At 38.8% G+C, this 19094-nt stretch overlaps 1 protein-coding gene across 1 annotated transcript; it reads left to right on the top strand.

Moving 5' to 3' along the window:
* The first annotated feature begins 16457 nt into the window (after window positions 1-16457).
* LOC145632180 (BI1-like protein) lies at window positions 16458-19094 on the top strand. Its single transcript, XM_081684489.1, has 4 exons — window positions 16458-16810; window positions 18223-18336; window positions 18412-18569; window positions 18661-19094. Exons 1-4 carry the CDS (start codon window positions 16573-16575, stop codon window positions 18865-18867), a joined length of 717 nt encoding a protein of 238 aa, XP_081540615.1. The 5' UTR covers window positions 16458-16572; the 3' UTR covers window positions 18868-19094.

Below are 19094 nucleotides of genomic sequence, written 5' to 3'. Positions count from 1 at the left end.
ACAAACAAAATAAACTCATAATAGCATAAATATGCAAAATGTGTCTAAAAATAGTGAGTCTAAGGCAAAGTTTTATAAAAAGTCAAAATAAAAATCACAGGAACAAACTACGGCGCCGGAGGACGTATACCCATCATATCGTAAAATTGCGTCGTACGAGGAGTCACCTCTCCACCAGCTCCAGCTCCAGCTCCAGTCTCCGCAGGAGGAGGAAAACTAAATGTAGGTCCACTCCACCCAGGATCAACCTGAGGCTGAGGCTGCGGAGGCTGCTGCGATGACGAGCCTACCTCGTACATCCCACCACCTCTGAAAGCCGAGGTAGCCTCTCCCTCGCTTACCGGTGCAGCATGAGCACCCTCAGAAGAAGATCTCGAGCCCTCTGTAACGTCAGCACGAGCAGCCTCAGAGTGACCGCCTCTACCCCCTGACGTAGTACGACGACGTCTCGAGCTAGACCGCGCCGGATCCCTCCGCACCTTAGGTCTCGTGCGGGTGTGAGAAGCAATAGGCTGGCCCTGTAAAAAGAATGAAATCAGAAACAAGGCAAAATCGAAGCGGTAATGCAAAAAATATATAAAGAAAGACTACCTCTCGGATGACGTCGTCCCGACGACAGGTGGCTGCATTCCTCATCCGGACGAGCTGGCTCCGGAAGGCATCTATACATCGTGCCATCGCCGAAACCACCTCGCGCGAAAACTGTCAGAGAAATAAGCCAGTAAATATGCATGATATATGAACAAAAAAAATTGTGAATAACTAGGCTTACTTGAGTCTGGTGGTGAGGAATCGACCGTTCTACGAAGCGCTCGCCCTCGGGAGCCGGAGGAATCATCTCCTCAATCGGCCCATATGTCCCCTGGTAATGGATGGACATACGGGGTGGCACGAACTCAGTAGCACCGTCCTGATAAAGCAAAAAAGTCAGTAAAACATTACTTGGGGGCTACTTAATGGAAAGTAAAAGCTGAAAAATCTTACCCTCACATCCTCAGCCGGTACGGGGGCTGGAGCTAACAACGACAGTAGCTCCTCAGCATAGCACCGCCCAGGGATCACGTAAGACCGCCAAGGTGTACCAGCTCCCTCGAACATGCTCAACAACCGTGCGTCGTCGAACATATGACGTGGTGGAGGAGCAGGAACGACGAAGACATAAGAGGAATGCTGTCTAGCAACCCTCTCTCCTAAGTACGCGATCGCCCCATAAGTCCCCAGGAAATAGCGACGCTCAGCAAAATACTGTGCGGCTAACCCAGGGACTGTCCAGCCGCCCCATGGCCGGTACACCACCTCAGGTCCCTACAAAGAACATCAATCAGGCGAGAGTATACCTAAAGCGTCGTGAAAAAGCAAACAAATAAAAAAGAAGTCGTACCGCAATGATCCAGCTACGGACATGTGTAGTAGACATATCCACATGGCGGCCGCCCCAAGAAGCGCTCACTGGAAATCCGCGCGGCGATGGTCTCGCCGGCGCAGTAGAGGGGAAGTGCTCGTAGAACCAGATCTACAAGGAGTAAAAATTGTAAGTAAATGCTAGCTAATATGTAGAGCTAACTTTATAGGGAATAATGTTTACCTCTACGACCTTCCAAAAGGCAGACAAAGCAACATTCGTCCCAAAGGACCGGTGTCGACACGAGTCCCTCAGTGCACGAACGAAGTCAGCGTAGGCCAAGATGGCCCAGTCATAAGTCCCGATCCGGTGAAGATCGCGGACAGCAGGAAGGTAGTAAAGCAACGCCCTACTACCCTTGTCAGGAGAGAACGTCCCTGACAACAAAATCAGCGCAAAGATGCGCACCCGCTGCTCTCGGGTGGTCGCATCGTCATCAAAAGTCGCTGCCAGCGTCGAGCGACGAATTCCCCTAGCACTAAACTGAGTCGTCTCGACCTCAGCTCGGGCCCGAATAGCGATCGGCCCCAACAGCTCCTCGATCTCCGCCGAAAAGACGTCGATCCCACTGTCGAACGGCAGTGGCACCGAGTTGAACTCCAGTCCTGTAATGAGACTGAAGTCCGTAGGGGTGACCATCATCTCGCCCCAGGGGAAGTGGAAAGTGTTGGTGGTGTCCCAGAAGAACTCCACCAAAGCGCGCACTATATGGTGACCCCCACTGGAGGCAACCATAGCCTCGGAGGTCTCAAACAGGGTAGCCAGTCCGCAAGACTCCCATAGGAGTCTCGTCTCAAGATCCCTGGCGATGTACATCTTGTACAAATCGCCCAAACCATCACAGCCGGAACCGTGATAGCGCGTGCTCCCGACCGTAATACCCCGTCTCACCCTCTCAGAAATGTGGTGGACGGAGGCGAAGAACAGGGTCCGCTCATCCCACTCGGGGAGTCGACCAAGCGAAGTAGAAGGTGCGACGTCATCCTCTACGGGCTCATGCTCCCGTCGGGTGTTTCGGGACCGTGAACCCAAACCTCGCTGTCTAGCCATACTACATTGTGCAAAATCATCATAAATTAAGGTTCTATAGTATCTAAGGTTCGCCTAGCCGCATGATACTATGTTCGCAAAAAACAGAGTACATAGTACTAAAACAGAGCACAAATTCAAATTGAGCATAACGACATTTTTCAAGCAATCACACAATTTCTTGCAACACTATAGTAATTATTGTGACAAATTGGACAAGAATTTCTAGCAAAAACATCAAGAACAAGTCACATTGTTCTTCACGACCTTAGGAGGTCCAACAATGGCAAATTTCTCATTTCTTCACCAAATTGAGTCAAACAAGTCTCAAATTAATCCCAAGGCAATATAAAAACATAATCAAGCAATTTCATGGCATAAAACTTGATAAACAAAGCGAATTGAGCATTTTTAATTACGAATTTACATGAAATTCGTGAATAAACATGCCAAAAATCCATAAAAACTAATGTGAGTTTGAAGAAAACTTACATAGATCGGGAAAGTAGATGAAAAGAGCTTGATTTGTAACAAATTTGAGTGAATTCGGTTGAGAAACGAGCAAGAACCGAGCAAGTGAAGTTCTGCGGTTTTTCGAGCAGCATACGCGACAAGCAAATCAGCAAATGAAGAAGAAAGGGGTATTTAAGGAAATCCCCGTGCTGGCGCCAAGCCCTAGGCATTGGCGTCAAAAATTAGGCTTGGCGCCTGGCGCCAATCTTAGCGCCCGGCGCTAAAGCTAATTGTGTGGCGCTGATGGCTTTTCAGCGGCGCCAGAACACCCAGCCACTTGGTGAGGTTGTTCTACCTTTCTGCAACATATTTTGGGTTCCCTGGTACGCCAGTTAGCCCCTCTAAGCAATTTGACATGATTTTTTAGTAATCGGCTTGATTACGTAAAGTGATCGACCTGATGAAAGATCGTCTCACTTAGCTTAAAGCGCCTAAGCATTGGCTAATTAACAAAAAAGCACCGACATATAAGTTCAAAAGCAAAAAAAAAAAAAGGGGGGGCATCGACGTACAGGTTCAAAGCAATAGAAGCACCGACGTACAGGCATAGAGGAAGCAAAGTTCAGGCGAACTTTTAAAGATCGACAAGCGTGGGTCTTCGGTAATTTCCTTTGGAAAATTATCGCATCGAATGAGGATGACTTCAAGCGAGGATATCTTCGACGACATTCCCTAGCTTGTGGAGTGTTGTCACAAACAACTGAAGGTGATTTCAAGAGAAATAATCTTCGATGGTATTCCCTTGGACGTGGAATATTATCATAGCGGAGGAGGATCGTTTCAGGCGAAGCAGTCTTCTAATTTGGAAGCAGTTACGGGCGTAGCGGTTTTCAAGCGGGATGGCGTTCTCTAGCTTGCAAGAGGTCATCAAAACAACAGTAAAGCGGCAGCAAATCGGTTATTTTCAGAGATGTGTGCTCGACGGTGCAAGATACGCGTTTCTTAACTCTTTTATCTGTTTAACTAACGCTAGTTTTGCAGGTATCGGCGTTACAAGAGTGGTTTAGGATCGCAGAACGTTCTGAATCATTCTCCGTCCCTATTGATACTTTGACTTTTGTTTTCGAAACTCGCGTTTCTCCAAAATCAGTCAAAGTGGGGGCTTCTGTAGACACCCATTTGTGTCTCCCCAAAACCAAACCCGGTGATGAATACCTTTCACGTCGAATCATAATCGAATGAAGTGAAAGTGTGGAAAGTCTAGTGTTGCGGATAGTTTTAATTTCTTTTCTCTTCTCTCTGTTTTTGAAAACTTATTTTAAGAAAACAGCCAATCCGGTTTGGTTGGTCCATGATATGGGTCCAATGGTAGTGTAGTTGGATGGGGTTTGACAAGACCTTTCCAACGATATATTATAAGCCCAATTCCGATGAATATTGAGGAAATTATGGCCAATTTACTAAACTGGGCCCGGTTTGAGCCTTATATGCGGCCCAATGATCTAGAGGAGGGCCTAATATGATTTATCATTCCTTATGCAATTAGGAATGATTTTAGTCTTCTAGATTCTTCTAGAAGGTTCTTTTCATTCCTAATTCAATTAACATTGATAAATTGACTTTTGTTGACTTTTTCAGAGTTTTAATTAAAATCAAATAGCATTTTCGAGGAAATTATATGATTTTATCCTCCAGTACGGCAAACTTATCTGATTTTCGAAAACGCGTTAAAAACAGACATTGGCGCCTGACTCCAGGCTTGGGGCCTGGCGCCTGGCGCTAGTGTTGGTGCCTGGCGCTAGTTAGCCAGGGTTTGCGCCAGCTCTGTTTTTTGTGCGTCAGACTCTGTTTTGTTAATTTTATCTTTTTGGCTGATTTTCTCTATAAATAACATATTAAAAAACTCCGTTTTCATTCACCAGTTATCATCAACAATCAGTTTTAATTAGCATTCGCCTACAATCAGTTTTCATTCAATTAATCCTCTCATTCTCTTAATCATCCATCTTTCTTTCTTTCTTTCTCTAAACTTTATTTTCACATACAAAATTCCGCATTCGCAAGATCTAGAAACACCTAGCCATATTCGAAGTTGCCTTCGCCCTAGACGTGAAAGGTTTAATTTCTGAGGGTTTGGTCTCAAATCTCTCTTTCAATTATTTAATTTAATTGTTTTGATTATTATTTTCCTTGAAGTTACTAACGTGTGTATTTTGTTATTAGAAAGAGGTACGAAGCATCAAAGTGCTTTAATGGTTTTAATTGATGTTATGATGTAGAAATCATGTTTAAATTGTTGTTATGATATTCCTAGTATCATGTCTAGGGTATTTTTTAATATTAAATATGATTGCTATGATGCCTTTTATTCTCTTCCTAATACTTATGATTGTTAGCATCATGTTACGGCTAAAGATCTGATTTTTAATGCTTAGTGACATGCTAGGGTTGTTATTAATCTTGTTAGTATCATGCCTAGGATCTTGCTATTATTATGCTTTAATATTAACATGAACATGATCATGATTATAATTGTTATAATTTATGATGATGATTATTATTATTATTATTATTATTATTATTATTATTATTATTATTATTATTATTATTATTATTATTATTATTATTATTATTATTATTATTATTATTATTATTTTAATGATGATTATTATTATTATTATTTTAATGATGATTATTATTATTCATGTTTATTCTAATGATTGATTATTTATTATGATGCTTATTTATTTATTGCTTGATCACACCTTTTATGTATGTTTAAAGGGAATTTTGGTACTTGTAATCACGCTTAATAAGATAATTAATAATCTTGTTAGGGTTAATATGATTATAATTCAAGTGATCACCAATAATAGTTTGATTGTGCATTAAATTCAACCAACATAGATAAACAGGTTTAGGGTTAATTCTAATGATTGCATGTTAATTAAAAAGCGCACATGAATACGATCAGAATAAAGTAGAGGCCTATTATTAGGGAAGGTTCAATCTCTTTTAGGTTGGATTTTTACCTTCATCCCCGAACCCTTATTTGGTTCTAGACCTTATGGAGTTGACGATCTCTTGGATCGTTAAGGGGTGTAACCTTCATCCTATGAACGGTTTACAAGTTCCTAAAACTTGTTGGCGACTCTTTTGCTCTATCTTCTTCCCTTTTGGACGCCATCGTACTTTAGTGTATGATCACAGTGGGGTTCAAGCTAGGGGTTTAATGCTTGACATATTCCCTACACCCTTCTAATTTACAATCCTTTCTTGATAAACCCCTTTGAGCCTCGTCTAACGATAGACCTTTTTTTTTTTTTTTTTAACTCACATCTACCTAACCTTGGGATGGGATGGTGTGTAACTTATGCATTTCTAAAAAAAAAAGAGCTTGAGTGATTTCAAAAGATCAAAATAAAAATAAAATCAAATAAAAGTGTACAAAAGGGCAAGTGTTCCAATGTCTTTGATATGAAAATATCTTCGATAAGAACACGTTTCAGATTGCGTCTCTTATCGAGTGCTCGGTAGCGTGCCTGAGAAACATGAATGCCAAGTGAGTGATAGACCGCATGATCAAGATTGCCCACACTTATAAAAAATAAAATAAATGCTAAAAAGAGTAGAAACTCAAGCATAAAAAATTCAAAGATTCAAAAACAAGGTTGCACACCTTGGGGGCTTATCTAGGGTCTTGAGCCTTTATCCCCTTCTTCTTCAAACCTTTAGCCTAACCACGTTACAACCCTTAAAAAGACCTTTTGAGGTATACACACACTTGTGCGAGGTTTGGCTAGAGCTACGTTCGGCCTGATTCCTAACGGATACGTAGGCAACCTCACATCGAGGTGCGGCCGTAATAAAAATGCATTCATATTCAAATTCACACACACACCATGATCACATAAAGGGATCTCCTATGCTCATCCCTATCCATGTAGAGCTAGACTTGGGGGGTTGATCCCACATCATTAGCTTACCTAGCCTAAGAGTCACCACCATTTGACTCTTTTAAAAACAATATTTTCCCACAAACTTAGCCTTTGCGGCCTAACTTTAGAATCATTATCACACACCGCACAGATACATGACCAAATATACTTCCCTTAGGAACCCTTTGTCATGAAATCTTAACATAACGCTGAAGCATGTATTGTCATGTCAAAATCGCTTATCATTCATCATTGCATCACGAAGTATGAAGTGCTTAGCCTCCGTGCCTAAGTTACCCAAATACTTTCATCATTGAGTCAACCATTGAGATAGCCTAGGATGGATTAATCCTTGCACCTTGAGATATAGTATCAAATGACATTTGACTAAGCTCATTCAACATGCACCTTCAAAACTTCGATTCTTTTTTGGCGTCTTTCTTTTTAGGGAGATAGTCGGTACCCTCCATAAAAATGACGGAAATTTTTTGCTTTTTTGCATTTTCGAGTCGCACGATCACAATACTATGCACACACGGGTCATGAATCACACGTGTCATTTCACTTTGAGTCGAGTCAACCTCGAGTCAATCACAGAGAGTCAAGTTTATACCTTGAGTCGTGTCAAGTCGATGAGTCAAGCGACGTTAAACCTTAGGTCAACCCTAATATAATTAAAGAGATTGGCAAAGTTCTATAGTAAAAAATAAATACAGGTGCAGCAGAATAGGGAAGACCCTACTCCAGCGCCAGACGACAACATCTAGCGTATGGAAATAGATTTCAGCGCTTGGCGCTAGATCACAGCGTTTAGCGAAAGAGTCAATTCTTGGCGCCAGAGATATTTCAACAGCGACAGAGCTCAAAGCCTCTCAGAAAGGTGATTTCGACCTCATACAACGATTTCGGGTTCCTTGGTACGCCAGTTAGCCCCTATAAGCAATTTGACATGATTAAGTAGTCGGTTTGATTACATTCTAAGTGATCGACCTGGCAAAAGATCGTCTCACTTAGCTTAAGCGCCTAAAACACTGGCTCATTACAATCGGTTTAAAAGCAAGCACTTAAACGACAATATTTCCAAATATGGATTGTCGCGCATTCTTATTAAACGACAAATTTTTCCAAAAATTAAATTGTCATCCCCAACTGACAATATTTCCAAAAAATGGATTGTCGTGCATCTTCTTTAACGACAATTTTTCCAAGATTGGATTGTCATCTCTGGCAAAGTTTCCAAGCGTGGATTGTCGTGCTCCTTCTCTGTTTGGCAATTTTTTCTAAGTTCGGATTGTCATCGCTGACAATTTTTCCAAGATTGGATTGTCATCTCTGGCAAAGTTCCTCAACGCGGATTGTCATTCATTTTAACAAGTGGCAAATTTTTCCGAAGTGGATTGTCGATCGACTCTTTTTGGCAAATTTCCAAGATGGATTGCTTTCAAGAGTTATATTCCAAGATATGGATTGTCGATCGTAGCAAAATTCTTATGATAGATTGTTACGAAGCATTGGTAACTTTTTCCCAAAATTGGATATTGGCAAATTTTTTCGAGATACGGATTGTCGCTTCATCGTGGCAACATTTCCAAGGATGGATTGTTACAAAGCATTGACAACTTTCCCTAAATCGGATTGTCATACATCATACAAGAGTTGTGTTGGCAACTATTCCCAAATAAAAGAGGATTGTCATCACAGCAAAAGCACCGACATACTGGTTCACAAGCAGCAAAGCGCCGACGTACAGGCATAACGGAAGCAAAGTTCAAGCGAGCTTTTAAAGATCGACAAGCGTGGGTCTTCGGTAATTTTCTTTGGAATATTATCGCAACAAATGAGGATAGCTTCAAGCGAGGATATCTTCGGCAGCATTCCCTAGCTTGCGGAGAGTTGTCACAAACAACTGAAGGTGATTTCAAGCGAAGTTGTCTTCGATCGTGTTCCCTGGCTTGTGGAATATGGTTACAAAGTGCTAGAAGATTGTTTCAAGCGAAGCAATCTTCGATAGTATTCCCTTGGACGTGGAATATTATCACTGCGGAAGAGGATCGTTTCAAATAAGCAATCTTCTAAATTGGAAGCAGTTACAAGCGTAGCAGTTTTCAAGCGGGATGACATTCTCTTGGCAGGAGGTCATCAAAACAGCAAAGCAGCAGCAAATCGGTTACTTTCAGAGACGTGTGCTCGACGGTGCAAGATACGCATTTCTTAACTCTCTTATCTGTTTAAGTAACGCTAGTTTGCAGGTATCGGCGTTACAAGAGTGGTTTAGGATCGCAGAACGTTCTGAATCATTCTCCGTCCCTATCGATACTTTGACTTTTGTTTTCGAAACTTGCGTTTCTCCAAAATCAGTCAAAGTGGGGGCTTCTGTAGACACCCATTTGTGTCTCCCCAAAATCAAACCCAGTGATGAGTACCTTTCGCGTCGAATCATAATCGAATGAAGTGAAAGTGTGGAAAGTTTAGTGTTGCGGATAGTTTTAATTTCTTTTCTCTTCTCTCTGTTTTTGAAAACTTATTTTAGGAAAACAGCCAATCCAGTTTGGTTGGTCCATGATATGGGTCCAATAGTAGTGTAGTTGGATGGGGCTTGACAAGAGCTTTCCAACGATATATTATAAGCCCAATTCCGATGAATATTGAGGAAGTTATGGCCAAATTACTAAACTGGGCCCGTTTTGAGCCTTATATGCGGCCCAATGATCTAGGGGAGGGCCTAATATAGATTTATCATTCCTAATGAAATTAGGAATGGTTTTAGTCTTCTAGATTCTTCTAGAAGGTTCTTTTCATTCCTAATTCAATTAGCATTGATAAATTGACTTTTGTTGACTTTTTCAGAGTTTTAATTAAAATCAAAGAGCATTTTTGAGGAAAATACGATTTTATCCTCCTGTACGGCAATTTTTATCTGATTTTAAGAAAACGCGTGATTTTCTGAATCAGCGCCAAACGCCAGCTGTAGCGCCTGGCGCCAGCATTGGCGCCTAGCGCTAACGTTGGCGCCTGGCGCCAATAGCCAGCGTTGGCGCCAACTCAGTTTTTTTGTGCGCCAGACTCTGTTTTGATATTTTATCTTTTTGGCTGATTTTCTCTATAAATAACGTGCTAAAAACTCCGTTTTCGATAACCAGTTTTAACCATTTTTCATCTATAATCAATTGACCAACTCTCATCAAGATTCTCTTGATTACTCTCTTACTCTTTCTATCTTTTCTAAACTAGCTTCTCTCAATTATAAAAATTCCGCATTCATTAGATCTAGAAACACCTAGCCATATTCGAAGTTGCCTTTGCCCTAGACGTGAAAGGTTTAATTTCTGAGGGTTTGGTCCCAAATCTCTCTTTCCATTATTTAATTTGATTGATGATTATTATTTTCCTTGAAGTTACTAACGTGTGTATTTTGTTATTAGAAAGAGGTACGAGGCATCCAAGTAAGTATTTTAATGGTTTTAATTGATGTTATGATATAGAGTTCATGCTTAGATTGTTAGTTTGATTCCTAGTATCATGTCTAGGGTAACTTTAATATCAAGTATGATTAAAAGTACGATGTCTTTTATGTTCTTCCTAATATTTATGATTGTTAGTATCATGTTAGGGTTAAAGGTTTGATTTTTATTGCTTAGTGACATGCTAGGGTTTGTTATTAATCTTGTTAGTATCATGCCTAGGATCTTGCTATTATTATGCCTTAACATTATTATGATTATTCTTTATGAATTATGATTATAATTGTTATAATTATTGTTATGATGATTATGATTATAATTTTATTATTTCTGATCATTATGTTGCTTGATATATTTATATTGTTATTGCTTGATCACACTTTTTATGCATGTTTAAAGGGAATTGGTATTTGTAATCACGCTTAATAAGATATTTAATAATCTTGTTAGGGTTAATTTGATTATAATTCAAGTGATCGCCAATAATAGTTTTATTTGTGCATTAATATTCAACCAACATAGATAAACAGGTTTAGGGTTAATCCTATTGATTGCTTGTTAGTCAGAAAGCGCACATGAATACGATCAGAATAAAGTAGAGGCCTATTATTAGGGCAGGTTCAATCTCTTTTAGGTTGGATTTGTACCTTCATCCCCGAACCCTTATTTGGTTCAAGACCTTTTGGAGTTGACGATCTCTTGGATCGTTAAGGGGTGTAACCATCACCCTGTGAACGGTTTACAAGTTCCTAAAAAACTTGTTGGCGACTCTTTTGCTCTATCTTCTTCCCTTTTGAACGCCACCGTACTTTAGTGTATGATCACAGTGGGGTTCAAGCTAGGGGATTAACGCATGAAATTTTTCCCTACAGACATGCGCTCGCGGAAGATTCAGAATTTCTTAAAAATATAAAATCGAATCTTACAATAATGTCGTGCGCAAGACATTTAGTTGCACTGTCCATATCAGCGTAACCAAATCACTTACGCTGGGATGCCACGCGCAACTCATCAAGACGCGCGCGACACCATTGCGGTAGAATGCTTAAAACCCTAATCGCACCCATTCCCTATAAATAGAGGCTTAATACGAGGCTTAAACAGACAGAAATTAACCTAAAACTCTGGCAGAAACTTTGTGAACTTGTGTGCTACCAAACACTCTTATCCTATACACTCGCCCCCTTTCATACTTGTTACTACGGTGGAGGTTCCCGAACAAGAAAGAGCCCATAAGTGTTCTAAACGGAGATCTAGCAAAGAGAAGTGGTAAAATCCCGAGCACTTAGATAAATCATATTTATCTTTCTTGTTTAAAAGAACTTTAATCAATTAATTAGTGTTGTTTGATCACTTAAAAAGGACTTTTTATTAATCAATTCCACATAGTATCTTGCGTTAAAATAAGATTAGAATTGAATAATTGATTGATTGATCACTTAAGCCAAGGCGAATTTTGTTTACTTTTGTTCCTTTCACGAATTTGAATTAAATAAAGAATAACGAACTTGCGATGTAATCCCTACGTGATTGATACATGTAAATAACATCAACTAAATTAGTTTTAGGTATCGCGTTGCATACATTGTTTGGTGATGAAATTGTGAAAAAGGAAGAGCTAGTAGAGGCCGCACTAGGGCTAGAATAGCGATTCCCCTCTAAAGGGAAAGCTATTTTAGTACCCTCGCTCCCGAACTCATTTCTGGTTTATGTAGACCAATTTGGGCATGGGTGAACTTACGATTCGTGCTAATTATCCCATGAACTCCACATGGGAGAAAGGCATGAACGAGGTTTATGAGTTTTACTAAAACTCATTGGCGACTCCCTACTTGTTTCTTATAAAAAAGCGTGATGACAAGATCAATTCTAATTCAAGATCCCCCAAACAGTCAAGAATTCAAATCCTAATACACCCTAACAAGTGTAAAGTCCTAGGCTTTTAAAGAGTCATGAGCATCTAAGGAGAAGGATCCCCTACAATGAGAACACCCTCCTTACAGAAAGCTTCAACACATAGATTATTATTACTTGACATCTATAGGAATGACCCGTTAAAAATTATTTTTACTAATTATTCCTATAAAACTTGTGACATCCTTATTAGTATTAAATCACACTATCTAGCTATAGTTTATGACTTTTTAAAGTAAAAGACACTAGTATGTTTTACATGGATTATATAGAATTTTAATGGTAAGGAGAAGGCGCGTCGTAGGAGTGATGTTTTAGGAAATTAGCAATTCAATCTATCTCAATAAGCCGAGGAAGTCTTATTTGTTGTTCATCTTTTCATTGGATTGCACGAAACTTTGCTTGATTCTTCCCCGCTCCTTTCCCGGACTCCAAAAAAGGTACAGAAAGCAAGCAAGGGGCAGACAATCTCTTTGTTTTTTTCTGCAGGTTTATGGCATTTTCCTTTGGGAAAGTCAAGTGCGAAAGATTGGCTATTTTTTTTTTCTGTTGCTCTGCAGTTGTATCGCTTAATCTGAAATGTTGAATTGAGGAGATTTAACTCCTGATCTCACGCCTTATAGCTGGAGATCTAAATAACTACTTCTAACCTCCCATCTCGAGGCATGGTAATACTATCTTATGAAAAAGTTTTATTATGACATGGTATACTTTTATATCATTGGTGCATGCATGGTAGAAATATTTTGCTAAAATTTCATACCATGGTATGCATTTTATATAGAGGTGATCGTCAATGGTACAACTCACTAGCCTAATCAACCTCAATGTAACCCGAAAAAAGTTTGGGTTTAGGCAAGCCTTAAAATGTATTTTGAGTTCAAAACTCGAGCTTACCCTAAAAAAGCTCAAAAGACTACTTTGACCAATAAGCCTAACATTATTTGTGGCCTTTGGCATAAGATTTTATACAAAGGCTGGGTCTGGCTTGATTTTTCTTCACGTCTACATTTATATCGCATGTTATAAAAGGAAAAGTATCTATGTAATACCACCTTAATATCATAAGACCACTTTTGTGAGTTGTTACAACATGTGATATAATCTAGTTTCTTTCTTTTAGACAACCCCACCCATCTTCATATGCCTGGATTTAGGGGACTAACCCTAAACTCTATATTCAAATGATGACCTATGTAGCATCTTCGAGAGAAGTGCCGATTTAGTAGGATGTTTCTCCTTACTAAAAAAGTTAGATAATTCGTCCAACACAAAGGTGTTTTGTCTTTGCTTTTCACGCTTTAAGCTAGCTATTTCAAAAATAAACCAATGCTAGGGGCTTATATAGAGGATACAATTGTAGCTATATATATTCTTGGTGGAGCTCATGGGGTTCTAACAAGTATTTGTTGTTGTAGGGATCAAGGTGGAAGGTTAGGAATTAAATAGGTCAAACATTTGAGTATGGCTTGATGTGTGGTTGCTAAGTTCTTCTAAAAATGTTGCCCCATCTCACGATCCTACTTGTGATTTTGATTTGCGTGTGTAAGAGCTAATCGACCTTGAATACAGTGATTGGAAGGTGGGACTAATCTAGAAATTATTCTTTAAATATGAAGGTAATCTGATTTTACAATTTCCTCTATGTAATGTGTTACCACATGATGTGTTTTATTGGTCACCTATGAAATTTGGAGAATATAGCATAAAGTTAGGGCATTATTGGTTAGGGAGATTATGCCACTTAACTGCATAGAGCATTGATAAAATTAAGAGAACAAGCATGGGGGCATGTTGTGTGGTTTGGAATCTTGAAGGCCTCCTGAAATTAAGCCATTACATACATGTTGGTTTCATCAATATTGATTGATCCTTCTTTCTTCCGAATAAAGGGAAGGAGAAGGATCTTCCAAACCTGCTCCATTCTGGGTCTATAGAAAAAAATGCTCAAAGGTAAGATTTTCTCACAAGAGGGAGGAGGGATTGCCATCAAAAGGACCAATTGTGGAGCTTCAATAAGGGTTACTATTCCTGCTTAAGGAGATTCGCTAAATCAAAAGTAATAATATACTTCCTCTGTTCTTTTTTACTTGACCTGTTTCTTTTATCACGCTTGCCAATGTAAACCTTCAACGATTAATAACTTTAATTCTCCATAAGTAAAAATTATAAAAGTTATATATTATGATAGTAGTTCTTGAGACTAATTCAAAATATCCAACATGAACATATTTTTCCTTACAAATTATTCATAAAAGACGGTCAAAGGAGGAGTGGTGAATAGTGTAAAAGTCAAAGCGGGTCAAGTAAAAAAGAATGGAGGAAGTAAGAAACTATCAAACAATAAATTAAGACTAGAACAAGACTTGGAAAAGAAATACTTCCTCCGTTTTCTTTACTTGCAACACTTCCCTATAAAGGAAATGTCACAATACTTGCAACACACTATAAAAGGAAAGTTATTTTAGGGAAAAACTATACCATTTCCCTTATTTAAAGCACATGGCCCATTAAATAACACTCCTAACAACCAATCATCCTATTTTAAAGTTTATTATATTATGTAAATCCCACATTTCTTAATTACCGCGCTAAAGGGTGTATTGCATCTAAAAGAAAACGGAGGAAGTAGATACGAAGTATATTATTTGAACATTCTATTGAAATGAGCACACACACAAACAAGTCAACAAGATACATTATTTAGGCTAGAGAATTAAGAGACATCGTGATAAAAGAAAGGTTATCTCCATCTTTCGCCTAACCAATTGTGAAACATTAAAGATAAACTAAAATGTAAAACTATAAATAAGACCTTGGTTCACTTCAAAAAAGTACATTAAAAAAAGTTCTGTTTAATAATAACAATTTCACTTCAGTAAAATAATTTTATTTTAGTATAATTAAAATTTGTTCATTAGAAATAATTTGAATCTAGTATAAGAATAATAATTTGAGTTCAACAAAAATAAGGTAAGGGAATAAAATCTAATCAACAAAAATAATAAGCAACCATGACATTTCGTTAGTGTTATAGGTATTTGATCAGTATTACAAGGGTTTCTTTGTCACTGTACATGGGTTACTCGATCAGTGTTGTATGGGTTACTTGATCAGTATTATAGGGATTACTTTGTCCGACCACATGGTGTAGCTAGCCACACATAAAAACGCGATATGTGCTGATAAATTATTTTTAACTTCATAATTTACTATTTTACCACTTTGTTATGATAAACTTTTTTTTTTTTTTTTTGTTATGATAAACTTGTAATAAGTATTTTCATTTTTGTCACTTGGTAAGATACATTTTGTGGAATGCTAAATACCGCCGTCCAAATTTATCGCCACCGCCATCATTTCGAGCAAACTGACAATTTTGCCCTTACTAAACCCAAACCCATCTTTGACCCTTATTTTTTTTTTCTCTCCTCAAACACCAACCACTCACCTTTTTTACCACACAACCACATATTTGGGGTTTACCGGGAAGAAATTGGCGGCGAGCTCAGGCAGCAGCGATGGCGCGATCTCAAGCGGTGGAGGCGGCGCGGACTTAGACATTGGCGGCGGCGACAGCTACGGCGGAAAGGAGGTAAGTAGTTTCCGATATTTTTTTTTTTTTTTTTTTTTTTTTTTTATGAAATAAGTGGGTGGTAACCGGAGGTGAAAACCGTTGCCAACACCGGTAACCGACGACCAAATCCGGTTGACCGCACCGGTAATCGGTTTTCACCTCCGGTTACCGGTGGTGGGCAGCCGGTTTTCACCTCCGGTTACCGGCCACACCATATTAATTTTTTTTAAAAGAAAATTGAGCAAATTTTGAATTAGGCTCCGATTACCGTCCATGGTAACCGGTTTTGGCCTCCGGGTACCGTGGACGGTAACCGGTTTTGACCTCCGGTTGACCATGGTAACCGGAGCCCAAAACCGGTTACCGTGTAGCTCCGATTGATCCTTGATTCTTTTTTCATCAAGCCACCTCGATCACTATCCCTTTCTCGTTGACTTTTGCCGTCGTTGTGGATGTGCGGTGTAGAAGGTGGTGGTTGATACGGTTGTGGTTGATGGACTAATGTTACAGAATGAAAATGGAAAAAAAAAAAAGTGTAAGCGCAAGATTGTGAATTTGCTTGAAATGATGGCGGTGGCAATAAATTTGGACGGCGGTATTTAACACCCTAAATTTTGTCTACCTAATTTTTCCCTAAAACAAATTAAAATAATAATTATAGAACCCGTCAAAGGAAAGATATTATACCAGAAAAACAGTCGGTCATTTGTTCATCTTCATCTTCATCTTCAAGAAGATCAAAAGTGACAAACAGAGATCTGAAGAGAAAATTGAGAAATTTGGGAAAAATAATAAAAAATGTATTCAGGCTTAGAAGTTAAGGGGGACATCGAAGAAGGAACACTTTACCCAGGTTTAGGTTATGGCGAAAATCAATTGCGTTGGGGTTTCATTCGCAAGGTTTACGGCATCCTTTCTGCTCAGCTCGTCTTGACTACTCTTGTTTCTCTTCTCACCGTTCTTTATTCTCCCATCAATGAAACTCTTCGTGGGAATTCTGCTATTCTTCTCTTCTTCACTTTCATGCCCTTTGTCTGTAAGTCTTCTTTCTGGGTTTTCTTGTAAGATTTCATTGTTTGATTGATTTGGGTGTTTTGGTTGTGTGATTTTGTGGTTGAATTTGTGGTGTTTGTATGCTATTTTTTTGGATTTAGATTGGGTTGATTTTAGGTGAGCAATTTGATTATTTGTTTGATTTGGGTTATTTGATTGATTGATTGATTAAGTGGAAAGATTGGATTTTGAGATAATATTGCTGTTAACGAAATTGTTGGTGGTTTTACTTGTTGAATTGGAGATGTTGAGATGAAAGTGAGATTTGGTGGGTACAGTGCAATTTTTGAAATCTTGGAAATTTATGTTTGTCTTGGTAGATTAGATTAGGCATTTTAATCGGTTGTGAAATTTCAGTATGAGTATTGATTGGGGTGTGTATCAGGAAGAAATAGGCGATAAGAAGGCAACCGTTAATGAATGGGAAGGATCATTACGATGTTTAGTGTGACTTCCATGCTTTCTGATTATCGGAATTGTCGTATGAGAAATTAAGAAGGTGAGACTGCTAGTATATCTGAGAATAGAAAGACTCTTGGTTTGCTGGATTTAGGAATTTTGTCTATCTAGGTAGATTAGGATGTCAATACTCAATAGTGTGTATGTATATATCAGCATGAATATTGGGGTGCGTATCAGGAAGAAAGAGATGATGGAGTATGAGGCATTGGTTAATGAATTGGAAGAGTCATTAAAATATTCGATTAATACCTTGAATCAGGAAGTAAGAGGGCCATGAGGCTGGCACTAATTGAAACAGATTGCTCATGCAGTCATGCTCGGCAAATTTTCAAACTAGAGTGAACTTTTTGTATGATCCAATAAGCTAACAACAGCTACCTGATAATCTGATATGGTAGGAGGTGGTAATGCTACTTGCAACAGATTTTTCATATCCAGCCCTACGTCCTTCTTTTTTTTTACTACAAATCCTTTTGGATAGAGATGACATACGTTTAAGTTCTTTGATTTGAGGTCTGCAATTATGTTAAAACCCCATGATTTGTCATAGTTGCAAGGATGAGATTCTTAATCTCAATTTTAGTGAAGAGGGTCCTTGGTCCTAGTGTCCTACATCTAAGCTATCTCATGTCGATAGGTTTTTATAGCTTGCTTGTTCTTTCTTGTTTAACCAATAATTATCTTTGATGTATCCTTTCAAAACAGAAAGAGTTTTTGGCTCTGGTAATCTAAGATAAGTACTTCGTATTACCTGTTGCTGGAATCTTCTTAAAATGTAGAGAGAAGTCATGAATTGTATTTTTTTTTAGCATGTCAATTTGTTTGGATATTGAGCTTTGAGTGTTTTGCTGTAAACTATGATCAAAATCATCAATTTTTATTTGGTAAAATTATACAGTATTTTTCATCATTATCTTTTGTGGTTTTGTGCAGTGTTGTGGCCGTTATATCATTACCAGCAAAAGCATCCTCAGAACTTTATATTCCTTGGACTATTTACTGTTTGCTTGAGTCTTACTATTGGAGTAGCATGTGCAAATACTGAAGGTATGTGTGTCACTTTAATCAGTTTCTGTTTATGTGACTTGAGTGTATTGACTTTTACATATGGGATATGTGCAGGAAGAATTGTGATTCAAGCATTGGTTTTGACGGCTGCTGTTGTTTGTTCCCTAACTGGTTACACCTTCTGGGCTGCTAAAAGGGGCAAGGATTTCAGCTTCCTGGGACCTGTCTTGTTTGCAAGCCTTGTTGGCATTGTTTTTGCTGGACTTCTCCAGGTATTGCTTGTTGTATATTACAGAAGACGGATTTAATTTGTTAGTTTTTATACTTAGCTAATGGTTATGCACCTTTTCCATGTCTTTGTAGGCATTCTTCCCATTTGGGTCTACATCTACTGCCATCTATGGTGGACTTAGTGCCATAGTCTTCTCAGGCTACATCGTTTATGACACCGATAACTTGATTAAACGATTCACTTATGACGAGTACATTTGGGCATCTGTTACACTCTACCTTGACATCCTGAACTTGTTCCTTACCATCTTGCGCATGTTGAGGCAGGGGGACAATTAGATACTATCTTTTCATCAAGGCATCTGTACAATGCTGTCTTGCCTAACCACAAAATTGTGTAGATGCGTTTTGTGAATATAAGATTTGTTCTCTATACCTTGTGTAAGAGCTAAGAGTTGATTGGATTCCGAATATGGTTGCTTGTTAAGTATACTTGGTATGCTGGATGTTATGTGTTACTGTGCGGCAAACTCTATAAAATTACCAAGATTATTGGATTTTGTTCA

This window comes from Chenopodium album, chromosome 5 (assembly GCF_948465745.1).
Source record: "Chenopodium album chromosome 5, dcCheAlbu1.1, whole genome shotgun sequence".
Classification (NCBI taxonomy): domain Eukaryota; kingdom Viridiplantae; phylum Streptophyta; class Magnoliopsida; order Caryophyllales; family Amaranthaceae; genus Chenopodium; species Chenopodium album.
The sequence above is the reverse complement of the archived record's forward strand: the minus strand, read 5'-3'. Positions and strand labels throughout refer to the sequence as shown.

Coding starts and splice junctions, on each gene's coding strand:
- LOC145632180 (XM_081684489.1), top strand. CDS start 16,573: ATGTATTCAGGCTTAGAAGTTAAGGGGGACATCGAAGAAGGAACACTT. Junction 16,811..18,222: donor CACTTTCATGCCCTTTGTCT/GTAAGTCTTCTT, acceptor GGTTTTGTGCAG/TGTTGTGGCCGTTATATCAT. Junction 18,570..18,660: donor TTTTTGCTGGACTTCTCCAG/GTATTGCTTGTT, acceptor ATGTCTTTGTAG/GCATTCTTCCCATTTGGGTC.